The 20,247-nt window shown below is 40.5% G+C and overlaps 2 protein-coding genes and 1 pseudogene across 2 annotated transcripts in view; 1 reads left to right on the top strand and 2 right to left on the bottom strand.

The window, feature by feature from the left end:
• On the bottom strand, positions 1-1,110 carry LOC145497970 (beta-2 adrenergic receptor-like; annotated as a pseudogene).
• Positions 1,111-2,738: 1,628 nt separating this feature from the next.
• Positions 2,739-14,446, top strand: LOC145497899 (cubilin-like). Its single transcript, XM_081477775.1, has 9 exons — positions 2,739-3,810; positions 4,587-4,622; positions 5,908-6,285; positions 7,880-8,248; positions 8,888-9,250; positions 9,806-10,573; positions 11,165-11,548; positions 12,153-12,530; positions 12,875-14,446. Exons 1-9 carry the CDS (start codon positions 3,795-3,797, stop codon positions 13,066-13,068), a joined length of 2,886 nt encoding a protein of 961 aa, XP_081333901.1. The 5' UTR covers positions 2,739-3,794; the 3' UTR covers positions 13,069-14,446.
• Positions 14,447-15,348: 902 nt separating this feature from the next.
• The window catches only part of LOC145497888 (TBC1 domain family member 1-like), a 19,495-nt gene continuing 14,596 nt past the window's right edge, over positions 15,349-20,247 (bottom strand). Inside the window, exons 13-18 of the mRNA XM_081477760.1 lie at positions 20,153-20,247; positions 19,408-19,652; positions 18,559-18,718; positions 18,123-18,160; positions 17,391-17,564; positions 15,349-17,233 (exon numbers count right to left, since the gene is read on the bottom strand). The exon at positions 20,153-20,247 is cut by the window's right edge and continues 70 nt beyond it. Coding sequence (XP_081333886.1) covers positions 16,670-17,233; positions 17,391-17,564; positions 18,123-18,160; positions 18,559-18,718; positions 19,408-19,652; positions 20,153-20,247 — 1,276 coding nt within the window. The 3' untranslated portion in view covers positions 15,349-16,669. The remainder of the gene's footprint in view (positions 17,234-17,390; positions 17,565-18,122; positions 18,161-18,558; positions 18,719-19,407; positions 19,653-20,152) is intronic.

Below are 20,247 nucleotides of genomic sequence, written 5' to 3'. Positions count from 1 at the left end.
GATAACGATTTACCTCTGGAACTGGGGCCTCTGGTCTGTTATAACTGATCGACTGTGAAGTTATTGTAACGAAAAGTAGAGTTTAAAACGCAGATTTGATGCCTCAGTGTGAGCCATCAACATGACGCAGATTGTTCTTTGAACCGCTCGTCATCCTTAAAACCTGACCAACTTTGCGTCTTAATTCCCTGAACCGCAGGCAATAAAGAAACGGATTTAGCGAAGAATTTAAGAATGCCACAGTCTCGGCTAATGGATAAATCACGTGATCGAACAAGTCGTCTTCATCTACAATCATGTCTGCGACAGAGGTCAGCATAAGAGGCAAGTAACAAAGTATCAACACTCCAGAGATTAACAGCACTGTGATAGCTAGGCGGGTATCGGGTAAACGCGCCCTCGGGACATCCTTGTCTTGTCCAGATCTCTCGAGTTTCCCGCGGGGAAGCGTGGCTTGTTTATGGGAGAGAATTTGCCTTTTGTGAAGCCTGACAACTCTGAAGATTTTGAAATTCAAAATGATGTTCAGAATGAAACTTGCAGAGATAACAACAGAGGCGACGGGTGAGAAGAACTCATCGTTTTTCACCCTCAGTGCTCTGCAGATAACGTTAAACGCAAACTACGTACCCCAACAAATTGCAACTATTTTAATCACTCTGGTCTTCGTGGCGTAGGTGAGATACTTGTAAGGAAACATGATTGCAAAGTATCGGTCACAGCACACAAGGCAGAGCATGAAGATGGAGAGACCAAGGCAGAAAATCTCGGTAAATAAGTAAGACATGAGTGCCTCGCAGGAGAAATTCAGTTTGATCTTGCTGGCAATGTAGGCCAAGAATGACGGCTGTACCACTAACCCGACGAGAATATCAGTCGTAGCTAACGAGAATATCAGAATGTTTGAGTTGGTGTACAGGCTCGAGAACTTCAAGATTACCACGAGTACAAGCCCGTTCCCTAATACTGCCAAGGGCGATAAAAGACTATTGGCAATACATACGCCCATTAGGATGTGGTAAACACTCGGAGAAAGTTTGAAACGAGCCAGTTCTGTTGACAAAGTCGAATCAACGCAAAATTTTACACTCGAATTCATTTTGTACTCGCGCACAGTCGTTATGAAATAATAACGACAACGGTTGAAAAGTCCTTTTTCGTGATTTCGGTCGAGATCCCAGCTGCTCTCTGTGGAGACAGTCAACCACTCATGGGTAAAGTTCTACCATAATTTGCGCTGTTTTCCAGCAAAGATAGTGCTTTTTGATCGCTTGAATGCCTTGATTGAACTGTTCCATTATAGATTATTCCAATTTGTTTTCATACAGTCGCATTTACGGCATATTCATGGCACTCAACCAGGAATTAATGGATTTTCGATTCCTAGCGTAGACTAAACAATCAGTTATTTTGCCTCGCCTTGCTTAATTACGTTGACAACAAAAATCAACACAGTCGCTCAATGGCCGTAATAAGGTGCTAAATACGAGAACTTTCAATTTGAATGAGCATTTTAAAAGATAAAACACTTTTCTGATCATCAAGCGGACGCTATATCCATGTGAAAGGACGCTCTATGTTAAGACCCAATTACAACACTCGATAACTAAGATAAGGCAACCATTTACGATGACTAATTTGAAGCTTCATCTATTTACATCAGTTAAAGACCTATAAGATAGGGAAATATGCTTATCGGCTTTCATAATAGATCCAAGGTGGCTTTTTGCTCACCATCCCCGAGTCGTGTCGTCATTCAATTCAAAGATTTGGCTAAAAAAAATTATTTTTTAAGTCTTGTACTAAACTGAGAGAATCCCTAATAATATAAATACACTGGATTGCTCTGAGGTATTGAAAAACTATACACCCAGGGCGTCACTCCATTATATGCTTTATTTACCACAGTGACATTATGCTAGGTTTCTATTAATTTAGCGTCGACCTCAGAGTGAAATTAAGATGATTTATTTATGTTAATGAAAAAAATCCGAGCGTTTTTGCATGATAGGCTTCGATTAATATATTTATTCGTAATTTCTTTACGTATCTTGTAATTGATTTATACTGGTTCCAGTGGAAAAATCAAAAGAACTGATTTTTTTTTTAAATTCGCCCTCCTTATCTCTAAACTTCCACATTCCGCCCTGATCTGTCGAGTGAATGACATGTTCCTGTGTAATTCATCATTGACAAATTGATCACTTTGGCTCAGCCATTTTATTTTACATTTGGGTTTAAAGAAATGCTTGATTACGCCCAAACATTATTTGATTTGCATACTTAGAAAGTGAACGAAAAAAAGCCAACCTCGTAATTTTTATCTACACCAAATGGGATATGTAATGCCTTATCTAAGTTATCGGACATTTCAAATGACTGACGTATGATTGGTCTCGCCTGAACAAAACGTTAGATAAGTTTACTTCTTTCGTTAAAACGGAAGTTGTTCCGTTGCCAAAAAATTCTGCCGTGCTATTTTTCCGTTTCAAACGTCAACTGAACTTAAATACTTTAGTACCACTGTATTTAATTCATTATCGCCCACGTACTACTCCCACGTAAGAAGATTGGGAACCAAAAGTACGCACTGCACGATTGAAAGAGAGAGTACAAAGCCTCTTCTTGTTTTTTTAATCACTTTGCAGTGAAACGAGAACAAATCGGTTTCGCACTAAATATCATTAGACGCCTTTCCTCATATGATTAAGAGCCTCTAAACTGAGGAGAGAGTGAAAACTCCAACGAGAAATCATACAATACTCTATGGAACATCTACATCTTAACGTCAGGCAAGATGACTTCTAAAATGCCCCTGATACTTTTGACTTACCCAGCAGACTCCGAAAAGAAAACAGAAAGGTTATAAGAAAATTGTCTTTCAGGCACCTGTCAGTAGGTCGGTTTGAAACCGACCGTGATAAAAAATATATTCTCCTTGCCTTGTGTGCTGTCCATTTCTTTATTAAAGCTAACTGACTAATAAAAGGAAACTGGTTCCTAGTTTCAGTACTTCTAAAAAAATCACTTCATATCTGAATCTCTGGTTTCCCGCACTCCTGGCTCTGCATGGGGTAAACACAAGATATATCCGGGAAAATGCGTACTGCACTCAGGTTGGAATTAAATACACTAGGGTAAAGAGGATACACACAGTAACCCCAGGGAAATACGTACATATTAGATCTCCGGTAAAAAAAAAAAATGCGAGACACCGGGAGAAATTAAACCAAGGAAATCCTCCAAAAAGTTTGTCATTAAGTTCTTTATTGTACCACTCGCTATACGTGGCGCTATAATTGCTTGTTCACTTGGGTCCATTTGAGACCCTCCCTCCCTGATCCACGGGTAGATTCAAAACAATTCCATTGTGAGTTTTATTCTTCTCTGGTGCCGTGTGGGCGCCGTACGTCGCGTGCCCGTGGAAAAATCAAATGAGATATACAGTCGAGAAATTTTGCCTGCCCTGTTGATGAGATTTTCAGTGCATCACCAGATCTGTTATAGAGGACGTTGACAGGGAACTGTACTAGCACATTCATGATAATGAATCCATCAAAAATCCATCCGTTACATTTTTACCTGCAATCCGATTCAACCGCGGGCTCATGCGCCTGGCTGACTCCGTTGTGACCTACTGGATCACGTGACTACCTTACAAGGCAAGCAAAATCGCGTGACTCTCATCTCACTACAAAATGTCATGAGTTCAGATCTAAAATTAGTTTGGAACCAGAAAGAGAGGGAACGAGTCGACGTCGGCTCAGGTCGCGGTGTTTAGGCTGCAGTACAGAATGCTACTATTCCTCGGTAAGTCTTGCACGAAATGCATATCAGCATCCAAGATGAATACTTGCGAAAAGCTCCTTCGATACTTTACTAGCACGCAATGGAGCAGCATCGGTTTAATCCCGGACACCTTTCCGGAGTTTATCGAACGGATTTTCGCTGCGCAAAAATCGTTTCGCTCGCTGCGCGTTCCGTGCCGTAAATGCAAGTCATTCAGGTGTTGTTTACAGCCAGGAGAATCATTTTATGGAGAATCGTATAATCAACCTCCTCTTGTTTGATTACAAGGCGAAATGCATTGACGACGGTATCGACGTGGCTAATCATCAACCTGATGTAATTTAATATTTGTAACTGAAACAAGTCGATTTCATTGACGTGATATGTGTGAGCGAGATGAAATGTTCATTTGTTTACTTCAATATAAACATGGTCCTCTCTTTTCTTGACGCCATTTTGATGAGAGTACGGATAATACGTGTTTATGGTTGTGCAAGCGCAAAATGGAAAGAATTACGCATATTAATTAAAATCCCTTTGAAATATCAGTTTTATTTGACAAGAAAGATAATCCCATATACGCTGGAAGTAGAGAAGAGAAATATCCCTGGAAAATATCACATTTTTATCACTGTTGCCATATTATCGCTGGCGATCGAAACGTGTTGATTTCACACTCGCAATAAGTAGGTGGATAGTAAAGGAGTGATATTCCTAACAAATCAAGGCATTAATATTATACTCTGTCAGTAAAATAATGCAATATGTGTAAATACAACCCTTTTTTTTGTTTTTAGGTTTAATACTGTTGCTGAAGTCACTGGCTACAGAAGGTAGTATTTCATAATACTATTATTATATAAATAAGGCTTGTATGCTGATTATGCCAATAACAGAAAGAAGAGAAAATTACGCCAAAACTCTCATGTCTTGTGTGGAAGATCGGCGCTGTCAATGTAACTGCAACTAATTATTAATTATTTTTAATTTTTTAACAAAAATTAACCGAATGTGTAAGCTCAAGACGTAAAACAAGACATACAAGAGGTTTAGGGTTCACACCCCACTTATAGTGGTCCGTCTGGCAACTCAACAGCAACTGCGTCTCTGAAATTAAAAAAAATATTATAGATATTTATAGTGGATAAATTCTGCCGATAGGGGAAACGTTATAATTACTTTTAAAGACTTTGAATTAAGTATTAAAAGTGAACAAATTACTATTGCACCGAGCAGAGCACGAGTAGAATTGTTTTAGCCGAGCGGAAAAAGCGGCGGAACAAGTGAATTTGAGCTATTTTGCGGGCAGAATTTACTCAAGCATATCCAACACAAATCATGCCCTTCTTTACGTCACACGGGAATGCATATTATCGGTCCGACCCTCGCCCAACTAAACTTCAGCCAACAAACTGTCTAAAAGCCACGTCCTCAACGAGGATAAAAACCTGCAAAACGAAAATAACATAAAAACCTGCAAAGAACAGGTGGTTTGTCATGGAGTCAAGTTTATGAAAATGTCCACACCCACTGGACCTCCCGCAGTTGTGCAAGCTTGATATCTTCCAGCATATTGACCCAATCAGTGCCATGCAATATAATGTTCTTGTTTGACGTATGTTGTTTTATACGCTTTAGAGTAGCGATCCCGAAGACAAATAACAATGTGGAAAAAGACAATGCCATGAAGCAGTGTCGAAATTTTTGCGAAACCAGGGCCCTGCACGATCCCCCACAAAGAGTTTGTGGTGGTGGGGGGAAGGGAGCTGGGGGAAAACAAGCTCACTTTTAAGTTTTTATTACATGTAAGAATCCCTAGGTTAAGTTTTTGCATGAGAGTACAGGTTTTCATTTTCAGGGAGAATTTACTTTACTAATACAAAAGTCAATGAAGAACTGAGTTACAATAGGGAATAGAGGGAAGACTGGTGCGGGTATCCTATGAAAGCGACTTCGACATGTGTCATGCTACGCATGGGTGATATAACTTCTTTGGACTTGTCATGCAATATTTCCGTGACGAACCCAAAAAAGCGACTGGGTTAGGAGCGCAGGGTGGTCCTTTTTTCTGGTAAATACCATCGCAAGAGTATCATTGGTGTACGTTTATATTTTCAGGCTGTAGTGCTAATCAGCATTCGACTGCCACTGTAACAGCTGGGGAGGACGAGCGCGTTCTTCAAAATGACACCTACTTGCTTCCATTTAATTCCTCTTGCGTTTGGAACATCACAGCCCCTGAAGGACAGGTGCTCACCATTGACATCATTGTCTTCAACTTCAGAATGCCCTGTGATCAGGAGTACCTCAGGATCCACGATGGGCCTGCAGAATCAAGTGACATACTTGTAGAATACTGTCTTAATAGCTCCAGAGATGATTTGATAGAATATCAGCTCTTGTCCAGTGGTCGTAGTTTATGGATCGAGACGAAGAAAGGCATAAACAATTTTACCAGCGGTTTTAGAGTGTCTTACAAAGCGATGGACTTTGAAGGTAAAAGGGAAAGTTTATACTTGTGCAGTGATTTGCATGTCGACCTCTCCCCAAAATCGAAATTCTGGTATCTTTTAGGGCTGATCTAGACCGCACAACTTTGCCACCGCCACGCGACAGCTGGGCTTACGGCTCGAATAGTTGTAGTTGTAGTCAAATGACGACAACGTGCAAATCTGCTATTGATTCGTGGAAATCAAATCTACAGCTTGCTCGGGACTGTCGTGTCAGATACAGAAAGGTTGAATGATTTTGAAACACGCTTTTAAAGTCTACAACAATTGTAGCCTCGGACAATGTTCACTTATGAAAGTTGTATGCTATTTTGGCATGACGCATGAGCAGCAAAGCGCTGTTTAACAATTAGATTATGAGCTTGAGATTTTTATGAGGTGATATATCACCTCATAGAAATCGAGAGCGAATGGAGCGAATCAAGAAACCGTAAATGACTTTCTTTTAGTCTTCTCAGGAACTTAATTATCCATTTGCGTTTAAACGTTCCTCGAAAACGTCAGGAAAACGGAAAAACCTCGCCATTTCGTAGACGGCCGACAGCTACTGCACTCTAATGATAGTATACGAGTAGCTCAGCCAATCAGATTGCAGCATTTGCATTAGTATACTAGTAGAATTCTACCAAAAAAGTTGTTGTATCCGCTCGCGTTGTATTGGCCGGGGAAGCCTGGACTGAGTAAGTCCGCATGTAGTTCAGTATGGCGGCCATGTTTTTCTGATGTGTGAATAAACCCAGGAATATTTCAGCGACAAAGCTGCATTGTCTAAATCGGCCGTATAATTCGTTCAAAATTTCCAACGATCCTCATTTCCTTTTTATAGGAACAGTTTGGTGTTGTTACTCTTAAACGAAAAGTTCACCTGTTAGGAAATAAATGTTGACTTGATGTACCTCACCCCCGGTTAGTAGAGGTTTTCTCTCGCATGCGCGACTTCGTTCCCAGGCCAGGGTCTCTTTTCTTATAGAAAGAAGAGACTCTGGGAACGATATTGTCGCATGTGTGGAACAACATCAGCAGAAAGACCTGAGACAGCTTCGTTTTAAGGTGGCTCAAAACAGTTTCCAACCACTTTCCAAGATTTAGATTTAGATGGGTCATTGATAACCACTCTTTATCAGTTGATGCTACAATCATGGTATCAAAAACCTGCCCAATCATTGGTCAACATGTTGTTTTCATTTTCGTGGCACAGTAGGTTACCACAGCAACGGTATGACCTACTTAAAACACTTTTAATTATAGCTTTAAGGGCTTATAATTAAAAACGGCACGGTGAATTTTTTTTATATTACCAAATTTTGATTAGCAGGATAGGAAGAGCCACCTTAAAGTTTGAAAATCCAAGTCTTGGAAAGTGCTGGATACTGTTTCGAGCCACCTCAATCTCATTAGTAGCGAACAAAAGGTGTCAATTTTTTTTAGGGATCGTGGAAACCGTTGCGTGCGCGACACGCTCACTGGAGGACCCTGAACCCTGCAAGGCTCCGCGGCGCTAAATCCGAGCTCTTTTTCCCAGCCTTTCCACGTCCGCCTAAGTGCTTTCACGCCTAATGTAAGTTTATTTCTTTTTTCAGAGTGTTCTTTTAACAGTACCTTTGATGCTCCGTTGTCGCCTGTGGAACACAACTTTTCCAGCCCGTATTACCCTAACGGCTATCCGACAAACACGACCTGTGGATGGTACATCACTGCACCCGAGAATCACACTGTGGCGCTTCATCTTACATACAGATTGAATAACAATGCCAAAAACGACAAGGTGGAGGTTTATGATGTAGATGGCTTGGAGCGCAGTCTGATCAACCTTTTTCGTCGGAGTTATAGGACAAGAACCGTTACAATATACTCCAAGTTCAACAGTTTGTACGTGTTGTTGAAAAGCTATAACCAGATACTTTGGAGAGCAAAGGGATTATTTGTGTCGTACACAGCCATCACTCCAGGTAAAACTGAGTAGCTTGTGCACAACTCCTAGGGGTTTGATTTTCACCCCCTCTTATTGCGTGACGGGAGAGGTGATAATAAAGGAAGGGAAGAGATCTAGAGTTTTAATTTTGGGTGTAGGTCGAAAATCCTCCTGTGTTACTGTAGTTCTAAGGTGACGCTGTACTTCTTCGTTTTTAGCGACATTTATTGCTTTCTCGGGTCTATACGGTCTTGTGACCAACTGAAAATGAGTATGGCCTGGAATAAACAAGGGAGTAACGGCCCGGTTAAACGCACGCAACATTTAAACGCCCAATCAATTTGTTGTGTTCGTTTTCTTTATAATCCCTAACAAGATCCAACAATGTTGCAATATATGGCGTTGAAATGTTTAAAACTTTTCGCCAAGCCTTAATTAATGTTGCACAAACTGGTCGAGAATTTACGTCTGTGGATGAAACCCTCATGAAACCTTAGTATTTAACATGAAAGCTATCGAGCAGTCATGTGGTGCTGCTCTTCAATGTAAACTTTTCTAAACTGGCGGTTTTGCAAAAATTTACCGAATGCTTTAATTGGAACTATTATTAACAGTAGATGGCAACAGGGTAAATAGCCCACTTTCGGATTGATTCTTGTTAATTCTTTCTTTCCAGCCCTCTCGTGTTCATCTGGGAACTCATTGGACGAAAACCAAAACATCGTGATAAAAGATCCCTCCGGTGTCCTCAAAACCCCTGGGTATCCATCCAGTTACCCTGTCACGCAGTGCTACTGGAAGATATTCACAGCCAAAGGAAAAGTGGTTCGAGTGGATTTTTCGTCCTTTCGACTTGCAGTAGGAGCTTGTATTGATGTTGTGCAGACAATAAATAAGAAAAACTCGATCTTAACATCTCATTGTGGACAGAAACCATCGTTTGTTGTTTACTCAATGACAAATGAACTCGGTATCCGGGTCCGAGAACTCTACAGCACTGGTCCAGGTTTCATTGCGAACTACACAACGGTGACCGCAGGTAATATAAATGAACAATTTGCTTGCCGTTATTTCACATAACAGGGGTGGATTTATGAAGGGCTGAAGGGCTGAAGGGGGCGTCCCCCCTCCTTTTTTTCTTGTATTGCCGAAAAAAAAAAAATAGACCAACCGTCTTCAGAGCGAATTTTTGATTCGGTTTGGGAGGGGTGTTGCCTGCGCTCTGCCGCAATTTCTTCGGCTCCCTCTATCTGAATTTTCTGCACAACACTTCTTCTAGGGGGATACGCCCTTATTTAACATATGAACCAACAAACTGAAGTGATGTAAATGACAAAGTAACAGAATAGTAGAATAAACGTTACATAATGTAAATACGTACCTGATCAACTTTTGCGTCGCCTTTACTTTGAAGCAGGGAAACTTAGCATACAGCTGTAGAGTTACGCATTCTTTATGTTTCCGTTTTCTTGGGGTTAAACGAGTCGGTTGTGGTAAAAAGAAAGGAAAATAACGAATAATTCTAGTGGGTATATTTCGTACCTTTGTGCTTATCACCGAGACACTAATCCAATTTTTGATTTGAACGTTTTAGATTCATCGGGAACTTGTAAGCCAAGTGAAAACAGCACTGTGCACATGACTGGTGAAGGAATGAGCTTCGCAAGTCCGAGCTTTCCTCTCCATCCCGGAGACGGATCATGTCATTGGAATATCTCTGTACCCCCCGGGAACTTCATAAGACTTACCTTCTGGTACGTGTACGGATCATGTAACAGCAGTTATGTGGAGGTTTATGACGTAACGAATTCCACGTGGATATATCTGAGGAAGTTCTGTTATCTATTCAAAGCGGAAGTGGTTTACTCAAGAGGAAGCAGTTTGTTAGTTACTTATGTTATTGCATCCGAGAGCTCTGTCAGCGGCTTTATCGCCACATACGAAACTCTTAAGGCAGTTCCTGCTCCATACGCTTGTTCTAAATCTTCCTCAGGCGACTATGATAGAATTACACTACGTAACACTAGTGGTGAACTCGCAAGCTATCAATATCCCCTGCCTTACTCCAATGACGTTAGCTGTTCCTGGACAATTGAGGTCCCTGTTGGTTACAACATCAATTTCACGTTTCACTCGTTTGATTTACAACAATCTCAAGATTGTCAAGAGGACTATGTTCGGATTAAGCAAGAAAAATATTCCTGGCAGACGGGTGGCATGTTGACAGACTCGCGCAGATTCTGTGGTTCTTCACTTCCCACAGCAATTCAGTCAAACCACACAAAAATGATCGTGGATTTCGTGGCTGACAGTTCTGGAAGATACCCAGGATTCCATGCAAGCTATACAGCAGTTGAAGACCGTAAGTCAGCACTTATAGGAGAATCTTTGTTTACAATATTTGCCTCATTACCATAAACGATACAGTTTCTGATGGAGCTACAAAGAGATTAATACTGAATATTGAAAAGGCACAGCACGATTAACTGTCCCAAGGAATTTGAGCGCGATGTATTGAATACTTTTTGTGCGACGAGGGTTTAAAAGCTTAAAATTTTACAAAGAATGTATGCCCCTGGTATGAGCTTAACAGCGCTTTTGCCACACAGAAATTTTGATGTTTTTGAAAGCCAATTTCTCCTCGAATATTACACCCAAAGAGCCAAATATTTCACCACTTATTAAGTTTCACAAGCTCTTTAAGTTTTTCAAATAAAATCGTGTCTAGCATGATGCCTTCTATACTTCTATAAGTCCTATGTTAATGAGGAAAAATGTAAACAATGACGTCAGCAACGATTCGCCTATTGCTAGCGAGGTTTCCAATTTATATGCATGAATCACGTGATTTGTCTGATTTGCATAGAAATAAAATTAGAAATTAGGAATTTTCAGTATGATACGTAGACGTTTTGTATGCATCAAGTAAAGGTGTTTTTGTTTTTCATTTCAGCGACCATGGGGCCGTGTAAGACGCAAGGAATAGACAACGTCATTCCTTTAAGTGGAGAGACAGGAAGGCTTTTTTCACCACTGTATCCACAGACATTTCCCCGCAACATGAAATGTACCTGGATTATAACAGTACCGGAAGGAAACTTCGTCAAGTTAAGAATAACGTCCCTTTTCTTCGCGTATATTTGCAAAGAAGGAACTAATCTTGAAATTCGTGATGGCCAGAGTTCATCAAGCGACTTGATAAAAACATTCTGTGGACACGACTTTGAGAGTTCGGTGTTTTCCAGCGGTCGCCATCTTTGGGTTCAGTTCCAGTCTTCAGATGATTCATTCCAATACGGAACTGGATTCCATGCCCTGTTTGAGATGGTCAATCAGTGTAAGGTTTTCATTCTGTTCTTTCATTAATATAAGATCTTGGTTCACATTTTCCCCTACTGGCTGGTAATTGCATTAGCTGGGTTCACAGCTGTCAGTCTTGCCTTCCAACAGCAATATTACACCGTTTTGTATTCTCGTTATTGAACTGGAAGTAGCTTGCCACTGAGATTAATGCATGAGCCTCCATTGCAAGCTAGTTCAAGTCCAGTACCGAGAATACGAAAACGGCCTATTGCTTGATCTTTAGTTTTTTTGCGCCAGCTGTATCCAGGCCTCGCCGGCGCGCGAGGAAACACGCAAGATTAGTAAATAACACGCGCGATAAGCTGACCAACTCGACTCCGATTCACACTGAAGTTTCTTCTTCCATCTACACCAGACACTGACTTAGTTATGCACTTTCCTTGCGCAATAAGTCAGGTTCGAGTGTAAGTTCTAGTTTGAGAGCCAGACATTTTTCATCTGAATTTTCTTTGCAACTCACTTTTGATTGTTTCACATGCAACGTCGCCTCGAAAATTATTTTGCATCTTCCGTTTATATCCTAAGAACTGCATGAATTACTTGGCTTCATTTTGACGCTTTTTTTTTTTTAATTTTAGTACCAGCACCTTTTTCCTGCACTGCGCGCAACCTGCGGGTCAAGTTAAAGTTAGAGACTGGAACCTTGGCCAGTTACAACTACCCTCTGCCATATGATGATTCTGTTGAATGTGTTTGGAGCATCAATGTAGATACTGATTCCATAATTGAACTGTCGTTCGATTTCTTCAATCTGTCCGACTCCGCTGACTGTTCTGAGGATTACGTGGAGGTGCGTGATGGCCTGTTTAGCGAGAGTGAACTTGTAGGAAAGTTTTGTGGATCAAATAAACCCTCAAAGATAACTTCAGATTTGTGGGACTTGCGCGTGGCTTTCAAGTCCAGTGGAAAAACGAAATATCCCGGATTCAAGGCAACCTACAAAACAAAGAAAACAGGTCAGTTAAAAATGAATAACGTTTAACACATTTTCAATGTTTCCCTCTTTTTTTTTTTTTTCTTGCTAATTGCTTTCGCTCGATCATTCGTTCTTTCCTTTCGTGCTTTTTTACGTTCCTTAGTTCATATGTTTGTTCTTTCTTTCGACTACTTGCTTGCTTCCTCTAATGTTACTGAAGTTGCTTTATGAAAAATTGCAACTCAAATTGAAAACGGAGGAGAAGGAGTCCTATTATTGAGTAAATGTCACAGATTACAGAGCCGGGTTATTAAGTGATACTTTCATACGGTATGCATTAATTGAATGTTGAACCAACGTACACTTTTGATGTTCTCTCCTCAGATACAACTCTACAGATTTTAAAGGCCGTGGGAATTAGTCTTGGAGTACTAGTTCTTTTATGTCTCGTTATATCCAGTTGTATCGTGTGCTACAAGAGAACGCACAATCAACCTCAGCCCGGAGTCGTTCTTCAAGGAGCTGACAATTCTGCTCATGTCGCTGAAGATACAAGGAAACAAACCACTAGTTTTTAGCTTCTTGGATACTTAAAACGGAGAGCAGAAAAAGGAAAACAATTCGTATAAGCAAACCGGTTTTCCACAATCGAAGTTCTCACTCTACGTCTTTTTATTGGAGTATAAGATTAAGAAGCCTGAATTTTAGAGTACCTCTTGAATGACTGACTATGTTACGAGCTATTCATGTATGTCATTATTGTAATACATCAAATATTTTCGCTCGAACTACGCTCTCGGAAAACTGTTCGCTTCTCGGAACAGATAATGTCCGCGAACAAATATATCTAGGCATATTTTCGCCTCAACTGGAGGCCATTGTTTGTATATTGGGACAGCATACACGACATCTGATTGGCTAATTCCGAATTTGCTGCAGAAAAGTAGTATATTATTCTACGAAGCGGATATTGGGATCCACTCCCTCTCTATTTAATAGTTTTATATTTTTGTTTAATTTTTGTAAAGGAATTTTACCTCAAGTCTACAGATATTTATTATATTACGGGAATACATTTTGTAACAAGCTATGAATCAAAACTGAGTGTGTATACCTTTCGTATGACCGGCATATTGAGGCATTTATACAGACCAATTGTATCTTTATTTACGGTCACATATGAAAGTTATGATTTAACTGTCATGTAGTGTGAGTTACTGTTGGTTCTTGCTCTGCCTCATCGATCCCGGGGTCCATCGCAAAGGGGAATCAGAAGCTGAGGGCAACCGTCCCACACCTTCACACTCACCGTGCAGGTACTATGAAGGACTAAACAGTGACGCCTGGGGACGAGGAAGAATCCGCACCTGTCTAAAAAGCCCCTCTCCTCCGCAGACGCTCTAAGGGGGTTTTCGGGTGGGGAGAATCCGCTAAACGATATTAGTGCAGGCGCAGGGTTACGTGAAATGCGATCCCTTCGACTTTCGCCTCGTACTGGTATTTTTTCCCATGTCATTTATTCATTCAATCATTCGTACAGCGGCTTTCTATAACGAACGTTTGGAAACTCTGCGGAGAGAGTAGAACGCCCTGGTTAGCCTTCAGTGATAAAAATAGTCTCCCACCCGCCAGTTTCATCCCATACGCGCGGCTGGCCGACTGCTTAGCTCAAGATTGATTGATTGACTGATTGACTGATTGATTGATTGATTGATTGATTGATTGATTGATTGATTGATTGATTGATTGATTCATGAAGAAAACACTTACAGTACAATAAAACATAGAGTAAAGATAAGTCCGCGCAAAAAGAAAACTACGGCACTTTGAGGACTACAATAGATATAGAAATAAATTAATGCTAAGCGCTACTGATTAGAAATTTGAAAACCATGACATCATTGACACAAAGTAAGTAAATTAATTTGTCCTAATGAGATGTTGGTGGTGGCAAAATTTCTGGAACAAAATCTTTAAATATAAGGCATTTCCATTTCTCGTTAAAGAGCTTGGCAGTTTTGTTTTTTATTGCAATGTACCTTTCAGTCATTATGTTTTCTCGAAGTTGTATCTCAAACAGCGAGAACGGTTAATGTATCTTGCCACCAACAAAGCCAAGCTTAGGGGTTGATGGTGCTTGAGTGGGTTTGTAGGTCCCTATAAAATTGTTGAGTCTGGTAACTGAATGTTTTCACTGCTGACTTGCGACCACCAGTCGAAAAATTCATTCCAAAATAAAGCTACATGGAAGCACTATAAAAACATATGCTGGATTGTATGCTGTTCACCTTTACATAGATAGCATAAATCATCAGCTATTATGTTGGCTCTTTTAAGTTTGTCTTTAGTGTAGATGATATTGTGGTTTATCTTGAATTGAAACATTAACCTGGTATTTTCCGTAACAGAAAAAGGCCATTTTTGGATTTCAGAAGGCTCCCAGGTGGCTCAAATTTGTTCTCAAAAATAATTTTGTGCTTAGCTCAAGATGCTCCGAGAACATTCTGCTCCGGTCTCGTATGGGACTTTGCGTACCAGTTGTCAAACCCGTGAACCAACCGCTTTCCTCGTGTAAATGGTTAATAAACTAAGTATTTTCCGGCGACCCGTCTTATAATACCACCAAATCATCCCAGGGTTTTTCACAATGCAATCTTTGTTACCTTCACACTTCTAATTAGTTTATTCATGAAGTGTCCCTAGTGTAGCGCTTTTGGATGCCTCCTTCTCCATTGTTCTTTTTTACTGATATTTTAGTAGTTGTAGAGAAACGTGAAGAAATAAACTAAATTATCTTTGTTCATTCTGTGTAACTATTAATTTGTAAACACTCTTTCCCAAAGAAACACTACACAACATCCAGTACCCTGCCAAATGACTCTTTAATGATTGCTTTGTCTCTGAATTCACAATTAATTTACAGAGCATCCCAAATTTTAACTTATTTTCATAAATGAATCTGAAGAAAATTAACTCAAATACAAAGTAGCTTTCGATAATTTTGAAAAATAAAATTATATCAAGGATTCGTGTTTTTATTTCTTTTCCTTTTTTTCTCTAATTCAATAGTCTATGTTGGTAAATCTATGGGTCGTATTTCTCCAGACTCTGTAGTGTCATGAAATAAGCAAGGGCATCAAGACAGAATCAACAATCAAAAGGAAATTATCCAGAGAAAGATCATTTCTCAACTAACACTACCAAAAATGACTAGTCAGGGGAATTTTTACATTGAGATAGAGGCAAAAGGAAAAACTGAGAGCATCTTGAGAAATACGCCCTTTTAGTCGCAAAGAACATAGAACATTCTTGAATCTTTAACTATTGATTTGAGGCAGACGTTGCAGTCAGCCTCTCCGCGTGATTAGCTATTTGCAAACGTACCATCGACCGTCCAGATGATCGACTTGTTGCAAATCAACAAAACTTATTAAAACAATACAGCGAAAAACATTTTTACAAAAGAAATGGTGCAATTAATAACCATATTTTCGTTTTCACATTACATGTAACAAATCTAAAATTCATTATTTCACATCAATATTAGCTAAGTATTTCTCACTAATTTACAGCCTGTATAACAAGCATATTTGTTTACTTAAGCGATCAACAATGGCCTCCTAAGCCGACATCTTGCTTTCGCTCGTCACGCACTCCCTCTCCACACGAACAGATTGCGTGACACGCATTAGATTGTGTGACGAGCAAACCAACATCTGCGCAAGAGGCTCGACATTAAATTTACGCAATTTGTACCCGTTCTGATGAAATCTATTTACCTCCTAACATGACAGAAGCCGAATCTGGTTTATATCCCACAAAAATAATCACTAAATCTTATATACGTTTCTTTGAAGCTTGCAAAAATCCATCATATTCAAAAACGATTTGAGTGGGTGCGTACAAGCGTAAATGCGTAACTGCTGCGAGTGCGTGACCATCGTTGTAAACGGTGTTACCAAGTGAAATGCGAATGACGCAAAGACTACTAACGCGTGAAAAGTATGTGATGTAAGATTCCTTAGCATTTCCCTATTTTTGCTGGCAAGTCAAGCATCAAAACGAAATACAGTCAGCCAGAACCAAAATTACGAGCTATGTGATATCATCTCCCCAAACCAGCCCCTAAATTATCTCCTTAGGAAAAATAGATTCTTTTCAGGCATTACCAGAGTTACTTCATCTACTGACAACCAGATCTTCGCACTTGTCACTGAGAGGAGGACTGGGGCTAACCGACCGAGGCTTCCTCTCAATGAATTCGTCGGAATCTGCTTCATCGTCTGTGAGATCGTTTCCGCTGCCAATGTGCTCATAACTGTCCGTGTTTTCTTCGGTAGAACTGGCATTCGTCTCGGCACAAGTCGGTTTGATCGTGCTGCACTCGGTTAGAGTATTCGTGATATCGTTCGTTGGAGCGTTCGACAGTTCTTCGACGCCAACAGCATCGCCGTTGGCAAGTACCTGAGTTTTCAGTTTTTCAAAGTTTTTCTTTAAGCTTTCGTTCTCGGCTCGTAGAGATCGGATGATGCCCTGAAGTTCGGTCTGGTTTATCTGCATGGTGTTAATGGTGCTCTCCAGGCTCTGAACAGTGTTTCGAGCACAAGAGAGTTGCTCATTAAGATTTTGGATCTGTTTGGTCTTAATGGTGTTTTCCGCCTCCAGTGACTCTACTCGTTCACTCTCGATCTCGTCAAACGACGCGATACTTAAATCCTCCTCTTTGAGAACATTGTATTCCACCTGAAAAGAACGCAATCAAAACATTTTAGAAGAAAAAATTCCAAGATTACACTGGGCTGGTTACAAACTCTTTCTAATAAGCCCCCTCCCTAACAGAACTTCCTCCTAAAGAGCCACCAGACTCACAAGACAATGACTTCAGAAGTATATCACTCACCTCGTAAGACTCGAGATCTTTAGTTATGTCGAGAGACAGTACTTGACTGACCAGCCACTCCACATTCTGTTCTGCAAATGGCGGCAGTGAAGTTTTCATGACCTCTACAGCACCTTCCAGTCCATCACTGGTCAGCAGTTCCTCTTGGCAAGACCCAAGTAGAAGCAGGACCACCTTTAACAGTCAAAACAAAACCTGTTGGTCAGTTTCTGCAAGCAAGAACTCCATTGCTTTTTATCATATGCACAGCAAATGAGCCTGGGGACTGGAACACTATCCGCAGGTGAAGAAAATAGATGAGACAAAAAGGGACCAGTGACAATTGACAGTGGATTGATGTTGTAGGCCAGCCAACGAGAATTAATCGTGTTTTCCACTAAGATTTCGACCTTTTTGGCGTCGGCTAAATAACACTTTCCTGCTGAGTGTTCACACTCAGTCAACAACTACCCGAGTATAGTATCAAGCCAGTGAACAGCCTATAAGCCTTGACAGTTTAGTGTTAAACGATGTTCTATATCTAAACGATGAAATCAGGTCTTTCCATATAACTCTAACACTGAAACATGAAACATGACAGCTAAAGATACACGTAATTAATGCAAAGGTCAGGCTGGAATCCCTCCCGAAAACACTGTGCAAGGATTACCGGCTGAATATATTGATACACTGACTTTGGCAGTGGGTCTATTGTGAGTAAGAAGTACGAGTGATTCAGGGAAACAAGCTGACCTTGAACACGACCTCCATTCCTTGAAGGAACATCATATCTGAAAAGGGGAAAAAGAGTTCAGTCACTCACCCTTAGAAAAAACACTGAGTTGAGGAACAAAATAACAATCAACAACTGCTGCACAGGTTCGCGTGAGCTGTTGTTCCTCGACTTAGTATCAGTTGACAGAAGATGCTTGTGCTCACGCGAACCTGTCCAATAGTTTTCGATTGTCATTTGAACCAGTCAGAAACTTGCACAATAATTTGAAGTACATGTCACAATGCTGTCACTCTAAAGTCGCGTTACTTAGCAACCTCCCCACTGAAACGGCAAGCTGAGTCAATAACAAATAATTTTCTTGTGCCCAAACTTTGCTTACATAAGTGCAGGTGCACTTATTTCCTAACTAAACTTAACAAGCGTATGGCGGCAAACAAAGAAAACACCACTCACCTAACACTCGTGCCACAAAGCCTACTGGGAAGTGAGACGCGAAGAGCGTGAGGAACCATGGGGCAGCGTAAAGCGTCGGTGTGATCTCCAGTTCCAGGAGAAACTCGTGCACTGGTTCATAGTAATCATGTAACAACCTTGACAGCATATAAAATTGTGCCTGGAAATAGGAGAGTGAAACAAGTGTTTGTGCATTACAATATGAGCATTGATTAACATGTCCAATAAGCAGAGTGTCTAGTATGATTTAGAGTGAATGGCAGGAACTGCAAAGCAGTCCAACTGCTAACTTGATTGTCATTAATAAGCCTCTTGTAATCAACAATAACAGGGCACTAAGTCCGTCAGGATTACAACAGACACAGCGACTGCAACCCTTAAGCTTTTTTTCTGTCTCAGTGCACAGCTCTCCATCTAGCCTGGTGCATTTTATACTAAAGTTTAACCCCACTTTTTCAAACTCGGTTGTTTTGAATTCAAAACCATTTTTCTTGGATTTGCCCATTTACTATCGACTACTTTGAACTCCCACTATTTCGCACTAGTTTTCATTTTCCTCGAGTTCAAATAAGCGGAATTCAACTATATGTCACTATTTGTTGCAAAAGACAGAAAGAGGAGCGTTAAATCTTCAATTCAGTCCTCAGAATCTCCAAGTTTCTGCATCCGATCAAGTTCACACCCTCGGAGTTCACACCCAACTTTTCGATTATCAACCGCCCCCCCCCCCCGCCCCCAACCCCCCAGCCCCCCCAAAAAACATTGCCTTGAAAATCCTTTTCAGTGTCTTGTTTCAGACTACAGAAGTGGACTGAAGCCATTTCTTGTTCTTCTTCTCAGTGTCCTTACCTGTAAGTCTTGCATGTCCGGTCTGTACTGCTTCCGAACGTGAAGCCTGTACATCATAAACCTGAGAGTATCAAACGCATCCTGTTCCTTCATGTGCATCAGTAGGATTCCAGCTACAAAGCTGAGGCCCTGACAGTAACCAACCTCTTCATCTAACACAGAGTATGCCTTCAGAATGTTAAACAAACACAGCTGACCATGACCCAGCTGAGCAGAAAAGTATGGGTGACTGGGAAATGTGCGACCTGGGAAAGAAGATAATGACAAAATTACTAAGCAACCCAACATGACCCTTTATAGGTATATGTACAACTACCAGTGCTTAATTGATCATAATATTATGCCTCGGCTGGTCTTTGAAGCGAAGTTCAAGTAATATATCAAACACGAAAGGCCGTGTTTGATCACATTTCCGAACACTGAGAAGAGAGTTGAAAATACAACACGCAGCAGAGTATTTTTGACGAACTTTGAGGCGTTTGGAAATGTGGTCAAAGCAGCACTGTCTAGATTGACTGATTGACTGATTGATTGATTGATTGATTGATTGATTGATTGATTGATTGATTGATTGATATATCTTCTCAATCGAAACTAACCCTAAGGAGAAAACAGAGAAATAAACTCGTAAAAATCTATGCTTATTTAAATCAGATATCCAAACACAGTCATGATTTCCTTGTTTAAACTTGATGACTAATAATACGTTTGAGAATTCTACATCAACACTGTCCTTCTTACTCACCTAAATCAATAAAGATGGAGTGCTGGTGGCAGGTGGATCCCTCTTTGATCTCATCGAATGACTTCTCTCTCCACATAGACATGTGTTCCTCTTGC

Source organism: Orbicella franksi, chromosome 9 (assembly GCF_964199315.1).
Source record: "Orbicella franksi chromosome 9, jaOrbFran1.1, whole genome shotgun sequence".
NCBI lineage: Eukaryota > Metazoa > Cnidaria > Anthozoa > Scleractinia > Merulinidae > Orbicella > Orbicella franksi.
Note: the sequence above shows the minus strand (reverse complement) of the source record. Positions and strands in the feature narration are given on the sequence as shown.